Source organism: Solanum verrucosum, unplaced genomic scaffold (genome assembly GCF_900185275.1).
Source record: "Solanum verrucosum unplaced genomic scaffold, falcon-dt-bn FXZP01000230.1, whole genome shotgun sequence".
Lineage (NCBI taxonomy): Eukaryota > Viridiplantae > Streptophyta > Magnoliopsida > Solanales > Solanaceae > Solanum > Solanum verrucosum.
Genome location: NW_026019954.1, coordinates 203,471 through 225,117, shown reverse-complemented (window position 1 = coordinate 225,117; position 21,647 = coordinate 203,471). Strand labels below are relative to the sequence as shown.

The 21,647-nt window shown below is 33.7% G+C and overlaps 2 protein-coding genes across 2 annotated transcripts; one reads left to right on the top strand and one right to left on the bottom strand.

The window, feature by feature from the left end:
* Positions 1–2,045: 2,045 nt before the first annotated feature.
* LOC125814206 (uncharacterized) lies at positions 2,046–5,802 on the top strand. The gene is made up of 8 exons (XM_049493663.1): positions 2,046–2,167; positions 2,259–2,346; positions 3,868–4,047; positions 4,131–4,307; positions 4,488–4,661; positions 4,740–4,894; positions 5,086–5,212; positions 5,688–5,802. The coding sequence occupies exons 1-8, from the start codon at positions 2,133–2,135 to the stop codon at positions 5,697–5,699; spliced, it is 948 nt and encodes a 315-aa protein (XP_049349620.1). The 5' UTR covers positions 2,046–2,132; the 3' UTR covers positions 5,700–5,802.
* A 1,654-nt stretch (positions 5,803–7,456) lies between these two features.
* On the bottom strand, positions 7,457–18,796 carry LOC125814252 (protein CLT2, chloroplastic). The gene is made up of 10 exons (XM_049493715.1): positions 18,350–18,796; positions 16,241–16,386; positions 15,918–15,955; positions 12,115–12,230; positions 10,543–10,642; positions 10,432–10,467; positions 10,245–10,295; positions 9,130–9,253; positions 8,141–8,266; positions 7,457–8,033 (listed from the first exon to the last, which is right to left on the bottom strand). Exons 1-10 carry the CDS (start codon positions 18,748–18,750, stop codon positions 7,879–7,881), a joined length of 1,293 nt encoding a protein of 430 aa, XP_049349672.1. The 5' UTR covers positions 18,751–18,796; the 3' UTR covers positions 7,457–7,878.
* Between the last annotated feature and the right edge of the window lie 2,851 nt (positions 18,797–21,647).

Sequence of the window (21,647 nt, the reverse complement as noted above, 5' to 3'; positions counted from 1 at the left end):
TGTTAAATAACTTCAATATAGAATTTTGCATTATTACCAAACGAAGAATTCTTGGCCAAAGTTTTTCATGTTTGAATTTATTACTTTCGAGTTTTGAGACATAATTAGAAGCTGATTGTAATTATTTGGATAACGAGGCAAGACACTGGAGCAAGAAACTTGTCTAGCTTTTGAGAATTTGACATCAAAACTTACTACTTTCAACTCAAATCATGTTTGTTAAATCAAAATAAACTTAATTGATATTACATATCATGTTCACAAGATAAAAAAGAAGAAGAATATACTCGATGAAAGATGAAGTTATATTCAATTGACAAACAACTTGAAATCGCATATATTTCCAACATCGATGAGGAAGTTATTCATTCAAACATGGATAGTAATAAGATTTTCACCTTTGAATCTCAATGGGCATAATACAAATTTCATAAACAATAAACATATTGAAGTAGTAATACTGAGCTTAATTTGACTGATGAAAAATTAAAATAATAGTATTATATATTTATTTATTGCTAGAGTATATATTAAATTTACCATATCTTATTACCTATAATGTGCTAAAAATAATAAGTTTAATACAAATTATGTCACTAATTTGAAATGGTAGATATTAGGTATTCTTTCAAGCGACAAAGTTATGATTTTTATTAAGGAGTATAAACTTTGAAGAAATAGACACATAATCAGTCGAAGAATTCGACATCTTCTCTCTCTCTCTATATAAATTATTTTAATCATATATAAATATTACTATATAATTTTGAAATAAGTATTAAAAATATACCTAAACTATTCCTTTTTTTCGAGTTTCATATCTGAACTATTGAGAGTGTGAGTTTCATACCTAAACTATCACTTATTAGTTTGAGAAACACACCCCTCTCTTTTATAACACTCTCATTATGGTGTGTGTAATACACTATCTCTTTTATTTAAATTTTTTTTGTCACATTTCCACCTTAACAAAATTAAATAAATTATTAGCATTCGTTAAAATTAAAGATTAAAAAATTATTAATCCCAAAAAAATAATATTTTTTTATAAAATAAAATGTAAAATATTTTTATTACCCCACTCGATCACTTCCTCTCACCGTACCTCCCACCCCCACCCCACCTCGCCCATGATTTTAGTTTTTTTTTGTTTAAATTTCTTTTATAAAAGTATTTAATTTTTATTTACTCCCCCCCACCCCTCTCAAATACTAATTTAGATATTGTTTTTTTTTTAATAAAATAATTCTACCCACTTCACCTAATCTTCCGCTTCCAATTTTTTTTCTCGTTTTATATATATATCGAAAATATTTTTTACTTGCCGCCACATGACTTTTTTTATAATAAATTTTTTATTTATGTTATATTCGGTACACAAGTAGAAAAAATTCCTAAAAATCTAACATAAATGTAAAATAAATAAATAAACTATGAGCGGAGGGTTAAATAAGATGGGGTTAAAATAAAATAATATCAATTTTTTTGGGGAATGAGTGGGTGGTTTTTTTTCTGGGGGGGGGGGGGGTGGAGGGTGAAGTATGAATTTTTAAAAATATTTTATAAAAGATTTTTTTTTAAGAAAATAAAAGGATGGGGTATTGTCCGAGGGGGGAGGTACGGGAGGAGGTGGTGGAGTGGAGTAAAAATAATTTAAATTTTTATTTTTAAAAAAATTATTTTCTTGGGATAAACTTTAATATTTAAATGTCATGTGTCAAGATTTTTTCAAATAAAAAAGAGTGCATTACACACATGACACACTACTAAAGTGTGTTTCTCAAACTAATAAGTGATAGTTTAGATATAAAATTTATTCTCTCAATAGTTCAGATATGAAACTAAAAAAATAAAATAATATAGGTGTGTTTTTACACTCATCTGTCAAAAAATTCGAATAATCCGCTGACCACATGGTAGCTCGCCCTTGCTCTGAAGGTTCAAAGATGGACCTTTGCATATAACCCCATATAAACCCCAAATCATAACCCACTCCTTTTTTTTCTTCTATGTTTTTGGAAAATAAATACATCAAACCTCTTTCAGCTTTTGCCTCAAAGCAAACGGGGAGGAAGCCGCCATTGACAGCAACGGAGTATCTTCTTCACTCTCAGCGATATCAGTAGTGAAATATGGCATCACTCGAAACGAGTCAAAGAATAAGCAGGCAAGTTCTTTGTTTTTTGGTCTTTTAGGTTCTGAAAATCATGGAACATAGATAATAATATTGATATTTTTGGATGTGAATGAATATGCAGGCAAGCTCCGCAACTAGTTACGTTATTGAAGGAGATGAAAGCAGGATTGGATACAGTGAGCTTAAAAGTACAAGCTTTAACTGCAAAGGTCAGTTTTTTATTTTTTAATTCTATGATTGTTCATGGAAATAGTTGATTATTAAATATTGATACTCGGTAAATTAGAAGATTAACAATTTATATAGTTAGAATATTTTTTAAGGATATACGTTGTGTTTTTGGGATGTGGTGAAACCTTTCCCCATCAATTATCAGCGACAGAGTTACCCAATGCATGTGCTGGTGGAAAAAACTTGGTGCAGCACTGGAGGTGCCGGAAAGTTGGCCGGACACCATTATTAGCCACCCCACACAAAAAAGAAATCTATATTGGATACCAAATAGTCATGTTTAATTAGTTATTGCCAATAAATACTGGTACATTCTTTTAGCAAAAGGCAAGTTTTATTGATGAAACCAGCAGTAAATTGGTGTTGTAATCCAAAAAGTGCAGGGAACTAATAAAGTCTTCCAATGTCTCAACGTCATTTACTAGCTCTAAATTGCACCAAAAGATAATCTGTCGTAGACTATCAACTTTTATCTGCAAAATATGATTTCCGTTGTATTTGAAACACCTTCTTACTACTATCTTCTAAATCAACTGATACACTTTTATTTGGTTTAGTGCTTATCTAGATTCTTTATATTCTTGCTAAAGAGACATGTATATCATTTGTAAAAGTGTGAAATTAGAGATCTTTTAGTTAGTTTACCTTATTTATTATTTGATTTAAATGAACTTGAAGCATGGAATGGATGCAGAGGATTCATATAACCGACTATAACTAGCTTAGGATTAAGGCATAGTTGATTGATTGATCGATCACTTTCTTCTATCAATATCTTAACGTTTTTTCCTACTAACAAAATAAAGAAGAGAAACTTTAATATATATTTGCTACCCATAATCACCCCGGGCCGTCATTCCCATGCTGCTACCCATCGCCTCTACGAGGTTCAAGTTCTTAATTTGAGAAATTATGAGGTTACATTTTACCTTATGTGCAATCGAACATTGAAGAAATATTTAGTAAATGGTTTCATTTTGTAAAACATTTTTTAAAACAATAGTCTTTTGGGTGCCTGTAATCCAATATTCTCCTATTTAAGCAATTAAGTTTGAACTAATATGTTAGATTCTCCAACTATTTTGGTTTTCCACATGACAGATGTTAGGATCAATAATACATGATCTTCCCACTTAGTATCCAACTATCCATGTTGGGTTCATGTTACTTTTCATTGATAACTAATCATCCCAAATGGCCAGTATGAGAAAGTCCAAGTCTATGCTATATTGAAATACATGCTTGTCTTTAAAGGATATATATCAATGTATGTGTGACCCCCCCCCCCCCCCCCCCATGTTAGTAATCCATAAAATTAATGCCTTTAGCAGGGCACTCCTGTAACTCGGTCACAGAAAATAGTGAACTGATGGATTCATTTCAGTTGAATGTGCCTTGAATTTTTTACGTGTCATCTGTGTAGGAAAGAATGAAAATAGCACTATATCAACTTGACATGCCTGTTTCTTCTTCCAAATTCCCATGCAATTTGTCTGCAGGTGAAAGCGGATCACTTTCCAACAGCAGATGGAATAAGTTACCTTGAAACGAAGCATCTGCTACTTCTGAGTTATTGTCAATCACTTGTCTATTATTTGCTCCGCAAGGCAAGAGGACTCTCAATTGAAGGGCATCCAGTAGTTCGGAGTCTGGTGGAGATGAGATTGTTTTTGGAGAAGGCATGTTAAAGCTGTCTCTCCAGCTCCTCTTGGGTGATTTTCTGCCCTTAATTGCAGTATTCTTACTGTCATGCTCTGTGCAGATTCGCCCCATTGACAAGAAACTACAGTATCAAATTCAGAAGCTCACAAGAGATAGTGACACAGCTTCTGAGAAGTCAGTTATAAGTGAGAAGGGAACAGTTGCTCAGAAGGAGGACCTATTGAAGTATCGTCCAAAACCTGATATGCTTGTTCACAAAACAAGTAACACTGCAGAGGTTGGTGTTTGGTACAGGACAATGAAATGACCATTTTAGTTCCTTTCTCCTCCTGTTCATAAAGAGTTGGCTCGATCTTTAGCAATTTTAAAAGTTGAAGTTATGATTTAACTCACTCAGTCTCCCATATGATTTCTTGAAGTAAAGAGATAGTTGAATGTTTTTTGTCTTGACCTACAGGATGGTGCTAATGTATATCGACCCCCCAAATTTGCACCTGCTTCTATGGGCGAGGAGAAGATGTCGAAGCAGGAGAGAAATGAATTGAGGAGGGAAAAAGAGAGATTGCGAAATGCTAAACAAAGCCCGTATATGATAGATTTGTTGAATGATCTTGAAGGAAGACCCGAAGAGGTAGTTCTCTATCTGACTATTTATACTAACTTCACTGAGCCATCCTGTATTGACTATTGATCACGGTGAAAATTACAGGTAAGAGAAGTTGTTGGATCTGAAAGTAGAGAACTGACAAACTACATGGCTAAAATGAAAGAACGTGCAAAAAGAGAAGAAGAGGCGTTTGATCGTGCCCCACTTACAAAATTGGAGAAAAAGAAAATGAAACATCTGAAGAAGTCAAGAAATGGGTAAGTCCAGTAGGAACTGTGTGGTCGATCTTACTAACTATAAAAAGAGTCAATTGATGGTCAGTCTTTTGATCATTTCAGATATGAACTTAATCTATAGTTTGGAAAGTACTGGAAGATTAGGTGGAGCTCTGATTTCTTTTTTAAAATGGACTAATTGGAGGCTAATCTCCTTTCTTTGATTGTGCTAGGTTGCTTGGGCTGACAGATAGTTTTTATGATGAGATAAAAAGTTTGCCTTTAGGGGAACCTGTTTCTGAACAATCAGAAAACTTTGAGAATGGCGGCACTGGAATCAAACAACAGAAGAAGCGTAAGGTAATTGTTTAGGGAGATTGCATTACTCCTCGGTTTGTTTTCTTTCAAAATCTGAAGTGCGGTTCTGCTTTAGAGTATTATATATGGAATCTTGCATTAGCTATGATGTAGTAATTGTCCTAGACATATATAAATCTTGTGCATTCCCATTTAGGTGATAAGCGATCTAGTTCATGCATAAAATATTGATATTCTGGTATGGACACTTATTATCTTGTTTGTTACTCAGCTCAATGATTTAATTGGAAGGAAATTGTTGGCTTATGAGTTATGTGGTTATTTCCAATGCTTCACAACCCTCTGCTTCTTCCGAGTATAGCGTGTATAATGAACACAATCTTAGTCACAATTAGAATGAAGCTTATTTGTAGTAGTGGTTTATGTTTTGATCTATATCCCTTTGTACATGGACATGAGTTTTATTTTGTGTGGGGAAACTTGCTGAAAATAACTGTTAATATATGTGGTATTGCAGAGGAGGAATTGATACGACTGCTGGTGTGAGTACATCAATATCCATCAATTTAGAGGCTTTAAGGTTGGAATGGTTAGATGTTCCTTGGTCTCATGTAACATGTACAGCTTTGTCATGATATTGATTTTTGGGGATTTTGTCGCTCTAAAATCTTGCATCGTATTCATTATTGTTGTCAGCAGTGATGACTCAAGCCTAGATGGATTATTGAAAGTTACTTGCTGCAAGGCTGAAGTGCTATGGTGGCTGTGGTTTGGTTCACAAGTATTTTATTTCTTGAAAAGTACGGGTCAGTTGATAGGTAAAATGAAGCCTCTTATGGTAGTTGTATTATCATCTTCGCAAATCAAAAGGAAATTGTCCTTCATTCTAAACAATTCTTGTCGATAGGGTAACCAACTCTTTCTGGACGGTCTGAGCATATATTTTCAGGGTAGTACCAATTTTAGGCTTCAACTGTGGTGTAATTTGTTAATGATGTGGAAAACTCAGTTTAGTGATAGATGTCATGCCATGAATTTCTTTCGTTTACAAAAGTTGAGATTTAGCTCCATATTCAATACCTATGTTCTGTGCATTATCAAGGTCTGAATCATTTTCTTCCTGCGATTATTCTCAATGGTAATTTGAAGATACTAGTGTTTCCTGTGCACATACAATTACAGGTACTGTTTTGGTTTATCGAAAACATTACAAAATAAAAGAAAATCCAGTACTGCTTAAATTCAAGAACCAGTTTCCCAAAGTAAAGCATGAACGAATATCAATATGTCCAGATGGATGTTATTAAGGCTCTACATCTTTGGTCATAATCATTAATCATGTTAGCATTCGAAGATTTTAATGGCGATATGTAATCTGTATTCTTTCATAGAACAACTCAAACCTATAGACTAAACTTAACAAGACGCATCGTTTGGTAGGAGGTATTCCCTTGTTTGAAAGTGTTCACTTTCAAACAATGCATAATTAGTACATGTATTAGGCTATGCACTTTAGCTCCATATTTTTCATGTTTTAACTTGGTACGGAGTTTAAGAAAGATTAGAAAAGATTTTTGAATTTTGTGGTCTTAAAGTAAAATATATAAATGTACATATCAAATGTCTTTTAATTTTGTGGTCTTCAGCATGTTACATGAAAAATTAAAATTAAAGAGTTATCAGAAAAAGAAAGACACTTTTTAACGGATTAAAAAGAAAAATAAGACAAGTAAAATGAAATAGAGGGAGTAAATTTTTAAGCATCTTACATGAAAAATTAGAATTAAAGAGTTGTCAGAAAAAGAAAGACATTTTTTAACGGACTAAAAAGAAAAATAAGACAAGTAAAATGAAATAGAGGGAGTAAATTTTTACGCATAGTAAACCATGACATTAACAATGTGAGGTACTATTCTTATTCTAGTATACCCTATTAATTCAATACAACAAATTAAACATGATGAGAAATAAATTCAACATAACTAATTTCAGCATTACCAATGCATATCGTTGGATTATCCACGAATGAAGATAAGAGAATTGAGGATTCTTTTCTAGCATACATTAATTTGGTGTAAAGCCAAAACTTCCTGATTGGTATTATTCACACTCAAGTTAAATTGCTAAGTGAACTGTTCAATGTTTACTATGCAGGATGCAGATGTTTGCTTTACATAACTTGCTTCGTCTGGTGAAACATCCACTGAAAGAATAGAATAGAACTGTAATTACATAAACTTATTTCACTAATAAGCCTAAAGGCTTTTTCGCAATCAAAATATGACATGTAGAAGTTTTATTTCTGTATCTTCTGTCTACCAAAAGAATCGACCAACTGTTTTTGTGCATGCAAACCTCAGTAACATATACACCAAAATTTAATTTCTTTAACCCAACTAAGCCATGTCATAGCAAGCGCCCTTCGGTATTGTAAAATCCACTTGTTACGCTAAGACAGTCTCTTAACATTGCAAGTACCTTTGGCAATCGCGTTGCTCATCTATGATGACAGCCAGTGGAAGGATTAGTCAAGTTACCCTGATACTGTCAGATCCATTTAGCGGAAGGCCATACTGTATGACCAGGGCAGAATGGATCTTTGTAATGGAGATTATAGACTCTTCTGGACCCCATGCCTTTCTGAGATCATGACTAACATATATCCAGAATCTCCATAGAAGAACATCAGTTGCAATGACTCAAATGAGTCACAATTCTGTGTCTTTCTTCTGAGTCTGTGGAATGTTATACAGGATAAGACCAATGAGAAGGACAGCACTGCCGAGAAGGAAGAAAGGGCTCAAACTTGAACCTTGTGGGAGATATGGCAATGGCATGGAGAGAAGAAACATTGACAAAGGCACTACATAAGAAAAGAAGAAAAGAATCTGGTTGGTCATAGGACTACATAAAATTCAAATGTAATCGACACCTCTAAGCACTGTGTGCAGAGTGCCTGCAAGAGAGAACCTGATGACATCACAACAAGGGATGAGATTACAGCAGATGAAATCTTCATAAGATTGAGAGCTGATATGTTGAAAGCAATATTTGTAAATATGTAAAGAAGGGGTAGCATCGGTGCTCCATCACAACCTGACCAATAAAAGGTGCCATAAGGACAGTCAGACTCATCAATACATTACCTCAGGAAAAATACTTCTAACTTGATAATCATTTATTGACAAAAAAATAAAATAATCATGTCTTCACATCTATTATGGGAAAAGACAACTAAAATTTTGTTTGGATACTTAACTTCTGTGATGATTACATCTTAACTGTTGAAACTAATATTTGCTTGTGAAATGAACATTATACCAGCAGTATATTGCCCCATTTGAGAAATTGCCAGAAAATTGTGATTTCATTCTTGTTGAGATTTCCACTTATAAAGTACAGCTATGGACCAAATCCTAAGAGACACTTACTAATTGAGTTGCAACCAACAGTAAGTTTTTAAAACCAGTTTCTATGCTTGGTTTTTATTATTCCAGTACCCCAAGTTCTATGGACAGTTTAACACGTAAGTAGAGCAACCTACTTACAATTATTGAGTACATATATTCATACTATCCAAAATATCTCCACCCTTTTTTCCGATGGGCGCAAATATATCCTTGAAACCTCTATGTGAATGACTGAGGAAAGCAGGAGCATATTGTAACTTTTAATTTCCTGCCAAAATATTCTAGGTTTAAGTCTTTTCTCCCACCAGTTCCCCCCAAAAATAAAATCAAGGTTCTCATCAAACTCGACCTCAGCAGGATTGCAGAAGCCATATTTGGGAAGAAATGGGGAGCTTCTTATAATTGTGAATAAAAGATGCAGAATTTAAAAGAAAATATGTCAATTCTAGAAAATCATGACCTTCACCAACTCATTTTACAAATGCTGAAATGATGCACATTGACCTTTTATGCAAGCCACACACAAGTCCAAGAGAATAGAGATTGCACCTGAAACATTGTTCCCTATGTTGAAGAAGCAACCAGCACCGCTCTTAAGAAATGAAGGGAGCTCAGAAAATGGTATGCCCTTCAAGTTCGAAAGAAAAGGCAGAAAAAGGAGAACAAACAGAGCCTACAAATAAAACAGACATTACAGATGCAACATTCAGAATACAGTGTTGCTGAACGGTAAACAGGTCAACTCACTCTCTGAAAATGCAATTCCCTATTTTTTTATATACTCCCTTCTGTTTCAATTTGTTTGTTCTAATTGTACTTTCCTTTCCTTTTTTGGTCTGTTCCAAAAAGAATGTCTCTTTTCTAATTTGACAACTTCTTAATTTCAACATTCCACTTGACATGTTTAAGACCATAAAATTAAAAGGTATTTTGGTAAATTATACATATTTGAAGTTTAAGACCACAAAATTCAAAAGTTTCTTTACTTTCTTAAATTTCATGTCAAGTCAAAACTAAGACAAACAAATTGAAACGGAGGGAATATACACACACATGTAATATAAATGTATATAAATAGCAATTCTCGACTAAACATCCATTGTCTATAGTGTGCAAGGTCGTTCCAACAAACTACAATTAATTCTGCAATAACACCTCAGCAACAACATGAACTGCAAATAGAAGAGCATATAGGGTTTGAGTGGCTTGCAAATCCATGAAAAACATATCGGGACCAATCAAAATAAAAAGAGATTTTGCATATTGTACTGCAATATTTTGAACATTTCCTCTCTCTATCAGAAATTGTCGGACATGAGCTCTGCGTAGCTGCAAATGAAACTTCAGTGAGAGCTAGATTTCATGACAGTATTTTTTATCTTCCACTTGACGGGTGGGACTAAATAAATGGTGCTGAGTCTGACTACTTTTTAGTCGATATAAAAGTCAGCAGTTGGTATTTAATTCCACTCGACTCACGGAATCGAATAAATTGTGCCAAATGTGAATACAACTATTTTAACAGAAGAACCAGTAATTGACATTTGACTAAGGCTAATTAACTCAGTACTATGTAAGCATTCAACTCTAAAATAACCCCGAAGAACAGAGTTTTAGGATCCAAAAGTTAGTGTACCAAAATTTCTTGTGCTCATTCCAATTACCTGGAATCCAGATCCAAAAGAATTGACGACAAAGATATCAAGCACCTTCCCCTGTATAAATTGAATATCTATCAGGACTATGCATTACACATTACCAACAGAATTGAAAAGAGATTGATGGAGTATCTTTCATGCACCCCATATTCAAAGCTAAGCACACAAAAAGCTCTGTAAATGAGAGATGTACCTTGAGTCGGCGAGCAGCATCAATAAAAACGAACTCCTACACATTCAAAGCCCTTAAAATGATTAATTAAGGATCCAGACTGCTATTGGTACATCGTGATTTATTGAATACCTTAATAATTGATGCACCGGCTTGGAATGCGCTCGAAGCTACCATCAATACTGGCCATACAAATGCAATTCCTGCCAGCATTTGGTTGGAGTCTGATCCACTGCATTCCACAATCACAAGAGCTAAGGTAAGTAAAAGCAGAATAACAGTTAAAAAATTTATGAGCTGTTTGATCATACAGAACCAACTTCCTAACCCTATCTATGACAGTTTATCTGCCAAAAGGACCAGCCACAGGAAGTAGCTAAATGACGGAAAAAAAAGAACAAGAAATATATTATAAGCTCTGCATGTTTCCAACCAGCTTTGTCAATAGAAGTAAAATATTGTAGGTTCCCTTGTAGCTTCATGAATAAGATTGGAGTGCTCCTTTTTGTGCTAACAAGTCAGAGGCACTCTCAGGTAGATGATTCATTCAGGTGGCCCTATCACAAGGAATGAGTTTAGGATACAAAACCTATCAGAGTATACAATAAAAGAATGTGATAAAATAGTAATTTCACCGAGTCAGCGGTGGGGGGTGGGGGAGATTGCAGTTCAATAGACCTGTAATTCAGTTATTGATCTTGGAGGGGTGAAAAGTTGGAGAGGATTTTGGCAGCTAGTGAATTGGAAAAGCCTCAGTTACACACCTGAAGTACCAGTGTGGTGCATACCAAGGCTCATAGCGTGGAATTTAGGATATTATACAATTAATAGAAACATAGGCACCTATGCACCGACATGCAACAACAAGAACAACATCATACCCACTGTGATCCCACAAATGGGGTCTAGGGAGGAGTGGGTGTACGCAGACGTTACCCCTACCTTTGTTGGGGTAGAGAACTAAGCACTAACATGATGTAATTAAAAAGAAGTAGAACCAGTTTTACTGTAAACAATAAGTAGAGCAAGGGAGGTGGTCCTCTGGCACTCAGATGGACCACATGGGAGGAAAGAAACCGTACAACATTTAAAATGGGGTTGAAAGCACTTCGCTACATACTAGCGGAATTTTGTTTTATTTGTATTTTTGCAGATTCTTGGAACTCGTGTGACATTTCTCTTAGTATTGATTTTTGAGATTTTTTTCTTTTTTTGAGAAAGCATTTCTATTAGTATTGATTATTGGCTACTCTTTCTAGGAACTGATATTTTTTGCTTGAGATGTTCTCTTTTTTAATACACCTTGTGGGTGGGGTCTTCCCATCAATGTCAATATAACTTAGGATAACTATCTTCTTTGACACCAGACCAAAATATTTGACCACTTCATCTAAAAGCTTGAATTGTTAAATAAGGGACGTTTCAAGTTTTCAACAAACCTCCTCATGTGCAGATCCGATTCTTTTTTCTTTGGGTCAAACACGTGAAAATATTTTGTTGATAGGTAATAATGAGACTTGAACTAGACATTTGCCTACTCTAATACCACGTGGAGTATATAACGGATAACCACCATATTAAAGATAAATTTGTGAGAGTGGACAATTTCATTATTTATCTTAGGTCTTCAACAAAATCCTAATTTGACTTACAATCTAAGAAGAAAAACATTTTTTAGGATCCTGAAGGAGAAGAGTGTGTGACCTTGTTACAGCTAGTACCACTCCAGCAGCAACCAATAAACATCCGGCAATTTGATTCAAAGAGTATGTTCGTCCAAGAATGAACACAGAGAGAGTCAACTGCCATACCAAGAAGGTCTGCAATAGAAAGGCCTTTGCTAAGAAATCTTGTTTTGCTTCTTTTATACATGAGCGAGAACTTTATTAAGCAATCTCGAGGATACAATTATAACTCTTCTTGTTTGAAGTTGGTTAGGACATGAATATTCAGCAATTTATACAGGCTACTCCCAATTCATGCTTCAATTATCAAGAAATAAGAGAGCTGTCAGTAAGGCTACAAAAAATGCAACTAAAAAAATGAGTAAACTACTACTGACACAGTGCCGACAGAATCCTAGGACTCCAAAATCACTTTGCTGATTCCATTTCCAGTTTCTTAAACTGATAATATAGACACTTCCACACAGACCGTATTTCCGTAAAATATAAGAAATCCTATTTATTCTCTCCCCTCCTGTTTCATTTTATAAAAATAAATCTTTTGGGAGGGGTGGTGGGACTGCAAAGTGCATTTATGTGATGCAAGTTACAGGGAAATAAAGAAAAAGATTTCAAAGTACTGGGTCATCTTATGGGTAATATAAAACTTTTCAGTTTCCCAAGACAATAGCTTGCTCCATTGAACAATGAATGCTGATAAATGACTCGATAACTCATCTGGAAACTATCACGCATTAACAGTTTCTTACTGTGAGAAATATAGGAAAAGAATATTATTGAATTGTTGTTGTGTCTACATTATTACATTGAGACCCTATTTATAGAGCCTAGAATACAATCATTTACCAAGTAGGATACTATTTAGTATTCCTATTTCTATTTCTATTCCTATTCCTATTCTAATAGGATTATATAAACCTATTCCTATTCTTATAGGATTGTATAAACCTATTCCTATTCTAATAGGATTGTATAAACCTATTCATATTCTAACACTCCCCCTCAAGCTAGTGCATACAATTCATGTACCTAGCTTGTTACAAATGTAATTAACACGCGGACCGATGAGGGGCTTGGTGAGATGCAAGTTGATCACTCGACTTCACAAAATTGACAATCAATCTCAATGTGCTTGGTCTTCTCATGAAATACTGAATTTGATGCATAATGCTGATAAAATACAGAGTGATAAAATTACAGTGTTGGAACTTCCCAAACCAAGCTTGCAAAGACTGTTTCAGACCATAGAGTGACTTACGTAATCAACATACAAGGCTACTAAACTCCCCCTGAGCAACAACATTAGGTGGTTGCTCCATATAGATTTCTTCACAATGCAGCGAACATTGTAAGTGCTCAAAATCTAGTATAAAGTACATGGTTTATGTTGGAATCAATAGACAGTCGATATTAAACAAGTCACCGAAAAAACTGGCCAGAACATGCTCATATGCCGGAGTATTAGATTTGATGGCTAAAAGTGGTCACAATCTAAGAAATAAAATTATATGGGTAGGGTCGGAATGATGTCACAACCCAACTAGAAAATAGAAATAATATAGGATAGTTCGAATTGATGGAACGACCCTATTGAAAAAGAGAAATAATATGGGTAGGGTTGGAATGATGGCACAACCCTACGCAAATCAGATTTGAGGAGTCACCGGAAAGACGAGTGGAACTATGCAAATCAAATCTGAGAAGTCACTGAAAAGACACATGATGCTATGCAACTCAGATATGACAAAATAGTTCGGAAAAATCCACAGTACTACACAAATTAAATATGAAAAGTAGTCCGGAGAGATGCACGGTGCTACGCAAATCAGATATGCAAAAAAAAAGGTAGTCACCGGAAGGATGTCACGGTGCTACACAAATTATATATGAAAAAGTAGTCACTGGAATGATGGCACAGTGCTACACAAAAAAGTAGACACCAGAATGATGGCACGGTGCTACAAAAATTAAATATGAAAAAAAGTAGTCACCGGAATGATGGCACGGTGCTACACAAATTAGATATAAGAAAGTAGTCACCGGAATGATGGCACGGTGCTACACAAATTAGATGTGAGAAAATAGTCACCAGATAGATACACGGTGACCCAACTTTTGCTAACATAATCATTGGCCAGACGGGCAGCATATATGGGTGCCACCCGCCGGCAGCGGAAGCTCTTTAATTCTCTACCAAGTTCGTAGAGGCTCTGATACCATGTGAAAAATATAGGAAAAGAATATTATTGAATTGTTGTTGTGTCTACATTATTACATTGAGACCCTATTTATAGAGCCTAGAATACAATCCTTTACCAAGTAGGATACTATTTAGTATTCCTATTTCTATTTCTATTCCTATTCCTATTCTAATAGGATTGTATAAACCTATTCCTATTCTTATAGGATTGTATAAACCTATTCCTATTCTAATAGGATTGTATAAACCTATTCATATTCTAACACTTACCTCTAAAAGATTGCTCCCAAATACGTGACCCATATAGATAGACCAACAACAACAATAACATACCCAGTGTGATCCCACAAGTAGGGTCTTGGGAGGGTGGTGTGTATGCAAGCTTAAGCCTATCTTGAGAAGGTAGAAATGTTGTTTCTAATAGACCTTCGGCTCTAGTAAAGCACATCAAAAATCAAGTATGCAAAGTTAATCCAGTAGCGAAAAAATCATATGGAAAACAATAGAGAAGAGATCAGTAACAACAACAAATAATATGATAACCGAAACCAAGGAGACAATAGAGTCGAAGAATAAATAAAAGGAGAGTAATAAAAGCAACATTGATAAGAAAACTAGGCAATGCTTGACTATATACTAACCCTTTATCATAATCCTCGACATCCAAATCTTCTTATCAAGAGTCTTGTCCTCAATAAGCTATAGGTGTACCATGTCACGCCTAATCACCTCTCCCTAATACTTCTTCAACTTACTTATACCTCTCCTACTACCCACTATAGCCAACCTCTTCACTGAGTGTGTGTGCATCTTCTCTCACATGCCTAAACCATCTTATCCACCACAGAGCTCACTCCCACCTTGTCCCAGATATCTTCGTTCATAATCCTATCTCTCCTAGTATGCTCACACATCCATCTCAACATACTCATTTTCTCTACTTGCATCTTTTGGACGTGCGACTTCTTGACCGACCAACACAGCATCCACATCTGCCATGTGAGTGATGGTACTTAACTTTCTCTCCAAATTTTTGTCTTAGTCCTGCTCAACCTGAACCCTATAGACTCCAGGGTTCGTCCGCAAACCTCCTCCCTACTTTGTTGTGTCTCATCAATCTCATATTAATAGACCATTATGTTAATATAAATTATAACTTCTCCTTTTGCTTCAGGAAATTCTATTTTAATGTATACCACTAAGAGGTGTAGTTAATTAATTAATTGATACGGTGCATATGAAATGTTGAGCTCATATTCCATCTAGAATTCTGGTATTTTTCGATAAAAGCTCTTGAAGTGAAGAGCGTAATACATATTCAATACAACATAAAATGTTACATTCAAGTCAAATGCTAATTATCACCTTTCTATGTGTTTAATTTGAATCACCAAGACTGCATTCAATTCATCAAAAACTACTGCCATGGAGTATTGAATTCCAATAGCACTTTGTAGATACTAAAGGAAAAGCAAGGATGCATTGAATGCTACTCCACCAGAAAAGGGCATCCCATTTTCTATGCTCTTGGAGATCTACCGCCAAGGCAAAGATAACTTGAGAACTATTTCATGCTCCTTTTTTTGGCGATAAAGGGGAATTCTTAATGTTATTAGTGTTACCTGACTAAGTATTGGTATGGCTGGTCCAGGAAGCATGGCTGTAAAATACCAAAATAAAGCAATCAGAAATTAATTTACAACTCAAAGAATCATCCATACTCATTTCTCTGTGGAACTTACTATTGTTTTCCAGGTTTATCATAAAACAGCAAATAGCTGAGAAAAGACTAATATTTGTTGAAAGACGAGATGTAGAGTAAGCAGTAGAATATAAGGATCTAAACTAAATGTCTTTTCCCAACGCAGGCAGAAATATTAATCTAGAGATGGAGAGGAAACATTCAATTTACTATCGTAGAACTTCCCTAAGTACAAGGTAATACCTCCAGCATACATTCCACATATGACCCCAAGGGCTTCGAGGAAACCAATGAGCAAAAAACGTGATTTTGGATAGGCCACCATCTCCTTTGTTACAATACCAGCACGATATCTCGCATACAATATGGATAAATAAATAGCCAAGTACCTGAAGTTAATTGAACCACGTTAAATATCAGCCTCTACATAGTAAAACAAATATAGATTAACTAGGATCAAAAACCTTAAATTAGATAATGGCATTTCCTACTAAAAGTCAAAGTCACGGACATGTTTTACCACAACCTGCTTTGACCAGCATATTTGAGTTTTTCATTTAGATTGGCATCTCAGATAGTCATTGACTTGAGTGTAGGCAAATGCTGACCCCTAAGACTAAAAAATTCACTTGTCACTTACTTTCCTACGCATTTAAGGTAGGTCAAAGCATGTTGATAATTTACATTCTTTTACTAAGTAACAATAGTAAATGATTTATATTTAACAAGCTAGGATTTACGACAAGATGGTGTAGAGCTATGTAATGCACTTGTGTAACTGCTAGGGGAGTTGGTCTCAAGCAATCAATGATCCAGAGGGATGAAAACTATTCTTCAATCGGCATACCTTATGTGACTCCCCTTTACAGTAGTTATTCAACATTCCACTCCCAGCATCTTCAATGCAAGAGAAATTTACTAGGAAAGATGTCCAGTTAAAATTTTGGGCTTCGTAAATACGAAAGGTGATCAATTGCAAAATCAAATGGGTCAAGAATATTGTGTCACTACTCACAAGCTAAGGTTGGAACTGGATTTTACATACAGAAGACAATAAACTTATTGGATGTCATCTCATCCTCATCCTCATCCTCCTTTGGTTATAAACAGATTTTTCAAAGTGAAACTTCAGGACTGAGGATGTTAGCGTCACTCCCTTCTTTCCAATTAATATGATACTCTTCTCAATTTGAAAAGTTCCCAAATGTTTGTCATGTTTCCACTCCTATGCAACTGTCACAGCTTTCAGGAATTCAAAAATTCATTAATCCAATCAAATTTTCAATTTTAATGTGATGCTTACTTTATAAACCTATTCATCAACAATTACTTTAATGGTTTTCTTCTGCTAGCACTGATATAATATATACAAATCAAATTAACCTCTTAACTCCGCATCCACTCAATTATCTTCCTATAAATAGTAACAAACATGGTATTTTTCACTGTCCTTAAGGGACACCCTAAATATGTTATTTTCATAGTTGAGGGGAGCTGATTATGGAAGAATCTGCAAGGTCATTAACGGACAGCATATTGCAGTAATTGCAAACTTATGTGTTATGTTTTTTACTAGCTACCACGGCCAACTATGCTGCAGTTATTATGAGCTTTCCACATTCAAACGACTTTTATCTACCATGCAGTGGCGGAGCTAGGATTTTTAATAAGGGGGTTTAATATCTGAAGAACTAAACACACGAACTAATCGAAGGGGGTTCAACATCTATTATATATACATAAAAAATAATTTTAACAAAATTTTCCGCCAAAGGGGATTCGGATGAACCCCTAACAGAAGGCTGGCTCCACCCCTGCACCATGTAATTGCAATTCATTCAACCTAAGGTAACTAGGAAACTAGCATACATCTCTGAAACAGCTAAAAACAAGTTATATGGAGTTCTATGCTCACAACAGGCAGACAGGAGAGTCAGACAACCAAATTCTCTGCATTTTCTTCACAATACTCGCCACTCACATTCAAGTCTGGGCTAACAGTTATTTCTATGCGAGTGTTTAATAAACTCTAAAAGAATCAGGTACAAAGTATAAGAGTCACGAGTAATTATCATTACAAATTCAGAAGATTAAAAAGTACGACTATATATCGTGATTTTTTTATCGTTAAAAATATTTATAAGAGTGAAAAAATCACAGTCGAAGGAAAACAAAAACAATCATACTCTTCAAATAGTAGCGTCACTCTTTTTGAAATGGAGAATTTATTAAATTAGCTACCTAAAACAACTTTCAGCTTCGAAGTACAAAAAATTCAAATCAAACAGGTAAACATCTGTGATCTGTGATCGGGGATCATACAATAATTGAAAGAGAAACACCAAAACTCACCCAAAAGTAGTAACCTGAGCTAGAAAAAACGGGTACTCCTTCATCGGAACAAGCGCAAGTTTGTAAAGCACCCGATTCCCAACACCAAGCACCAAAGTCAAAGCAGAGTTCAGAACGATTAGCTCTCTAGTCACATCCAATTGGCGGCCAGAATCACTTCCCACAGCACGTGCGCGGAATTTTGAGCTCGAATTCGAAGTCTGCCGAGTAAACGAGGTACTCCGGCGGTGGATTTCCAGACGCCGTGAAGATGTGAGAAGAGGCATCATCGGAGAAATACGACTTGGAAAAGAAGGCAATGAGAAGAGAGATTTAGGGTTTGGTCCATTGAAGGCACGAGGAAGAGATTGTGTAGGTAATTTGGCGCGAATGGTTTGAGAAGATAGAGAGTGAGACTCCATGAAATTGATCTTTCTGGTTAGGTGAATGAGGAAAGCTCACTGATACGAACTACTCATATAAAGTGAAAATTCAAACCTTCTATTGGGTCTCATTAAAAATAAAAAAAGGTGAAACTTTGTTTAGATTGCAAATGAATATTTAGAAAGAAAATAATAATATATGGACAACCTCAAAAATTTACATAGAAATTTCATAATTGAATATCTAAACATATAATAAAGTATTTCTATTAAACATTTTCAGTTTAAATTAAAAAAAAAACTTATTACTTAAAAATTCCTTATATAAATAAGTTAATCAAAAATCTATATGATCTTCTTTAATTATACACGTTATATTAAATTAGAATATATTTAATAATTTAAATTTTATGATTTGTTGAGATTAGTCATATACTCAATTAAAGGAGGAGATATATATTATGTAATTAATTCTTCTACATAATAATTAAGTAAGAACACATGAAAAAAGTTTCACAAGTTAAATTGGAAAGTGATCAGTACAAATATTATTATATATTATGTTCGATTGAAATAAATAGCGATTCAAATATTGGATGAAGTGGCTAATACTCAAAATGTTTGCACTAAAATTCTAGCTCTCATAATGTATTCTTTGTATGTCGCTTGGAATTATTGTTTATTTTTTTATTGTATTTCAATATAAAATTTGAGATTTATGTTTAATACAAATAATAACGTTCGTCTTTGATTATCTTTTTCAAGCTACAACACAGTATTTTAAGGATAAGTTTGGTTTTATCAATTATTTACTTTATTTTAAATTTTATTTTTTAGTCATGAACTTTTTATATTTTATTTGAAGTAGAGAATTTTTAAAGCATATTTGTTATCATAGTTTTTTTTTTTTTATATCAATGATAAGAAGAGAGAGAGGAGAAAAAAAGAGAGAAATGGGTCAAAAGAAAATGTCATTTTAGAGAGATAGTAATTCCATATTTTATGAACCCTTGTATAATGAACTTAGAGCTAACGTAGATTAGCTCAAAAACCTACTAATTTAAGTAAGTATCTAATGTGTTCTTCGATAGAGAAGTCATTTCTAAAGGAGAAACAATGTGTTTTTGGAATCTACGTGTTTCGTGGTTAAAGTCTTTGAAGAGTTTAAATGAGTTAGACTTGAGTAGATCGAAAAAAAAAACAAAAAATCTTGACAAAAAACATTTTGCAGATATATAACTCAAACTCCTTTAGATTCTTTAAATTTTATCGGTGGTGTAAGTATTAAGATCAATACAATTAATTACATCTCTAGTATAAGCTGATTAGCTACATTTTATTTTGTTTTAAAATTCTTCTTATTCTTTGTAAGTTATTTTATGACACAAAAAAAGAATCGTCCATCTGCAATAAAATTAGAAAAAGAAATTAATAGTGATTCCATCAATCGATGTAAATAGCCAACAACTAATAGCTACAAATTTTTTTATGATAAAATCTCTCAACGACAACTTTTTTTCCATGCGTATTTCATTTAATATATAAAATTCATATGCGAATAAATATTGTAAATTCACTTGTCGAGTGCTGAACATCATTACGTGCAACAATAATCAAGAAAATCGATCTTTGCAATAATATTTAAAAATTATAAAATGTAGTAATATGCACTAGCTCGTATATGGATTCAATTTATGACATTAATAGATTATATATTTAATCCAAATATTCCTTACATAAATTATAATTAAACACAATTTCAACTTCAAAATTTCAATAAAATTAAAAATAGTTGAATTTTATGTTTAAGTGCTTATTTGTTAGCTACCGTTTTGACCAAAAAATTTTGAATAAAATTTTAAAGATTCGACTTCAAAAATTTGTTTGACCATAAAATTTGACCAGATTTTAAAAATCTAACCTTTAAATAATTTCAAGATCTTAAGAACTATCTCAGACCATTTTTAAGTTCTTAGGACTTTCACTCACAGAACTTTAAAATCTAAAATCACAATCATAAACTCAAACTTTCAAGTATCAAGTTTCAACAATAAAATTTATGGCCAAAGGGGAGCTTAATTTGGATGGCAGGTTTGGTAAGAATTTTTTTTTATTTTGAAATTCTTTCTAGAAATTTTTTTTGTTCTTAAGGAGTATATGTTTCAATGACCGAGAAGAAAAAATATTTTTCACCCATTTATAATAGAAAATCTAATTAGCGGAGTGATAAGCTGTGTGTAGGGATGAGTTGGGCCAATTCGAAATTTAAATTTTTTGAATTAAATTAGGAATTGAATTTTGAAATTTAACTTTTAAATTTTATGGATTTTGATCGAATATTGAATCTAATACCATGGATAGTAGGATTTCTGAAGATACAAAATTCCATGTCTTATTTTTCGCTTTATCCATATCATTTGTGCTAAATGCTAGCAATAAGTTTATTTTTTTTAAAATCCAATAAATTAGTATCCTATAGTTGTACTTGTTATAGTATAAGTTTAATAATATAAAACTATATGATATGAGTGGTATAGTGATCTCAATCCTTTTGTAGAAAGTTATATCTCATAAAAAAAAAAACTATTCTCTTTGTTCTGTATTAAGTGAATTTTTGAGAATTTTCTATTGCTCAAAATAATTGAATTGTTTAAAGTTCAAGATAAATGTTTGAATTTTTTTCTATATTTGTCCTTCCCTTTAATGAAGTTTTATATTTTTTACGAGATAAATTGCACCATTTACAAAGTTTTATTTATGATTCACAAAAAAAACAATAGTGAAAAATGTGGTTTAAATTATGTCCTTAAATATTTTTCTTAATAGGTGTGCATTGCTTCACAATACAATACAATATAATATGATACATTATGAAACAATATGTAATAACTATCAAAATAAAGTGTTAATATGGAATAGAAGGAGTATTAGATTAA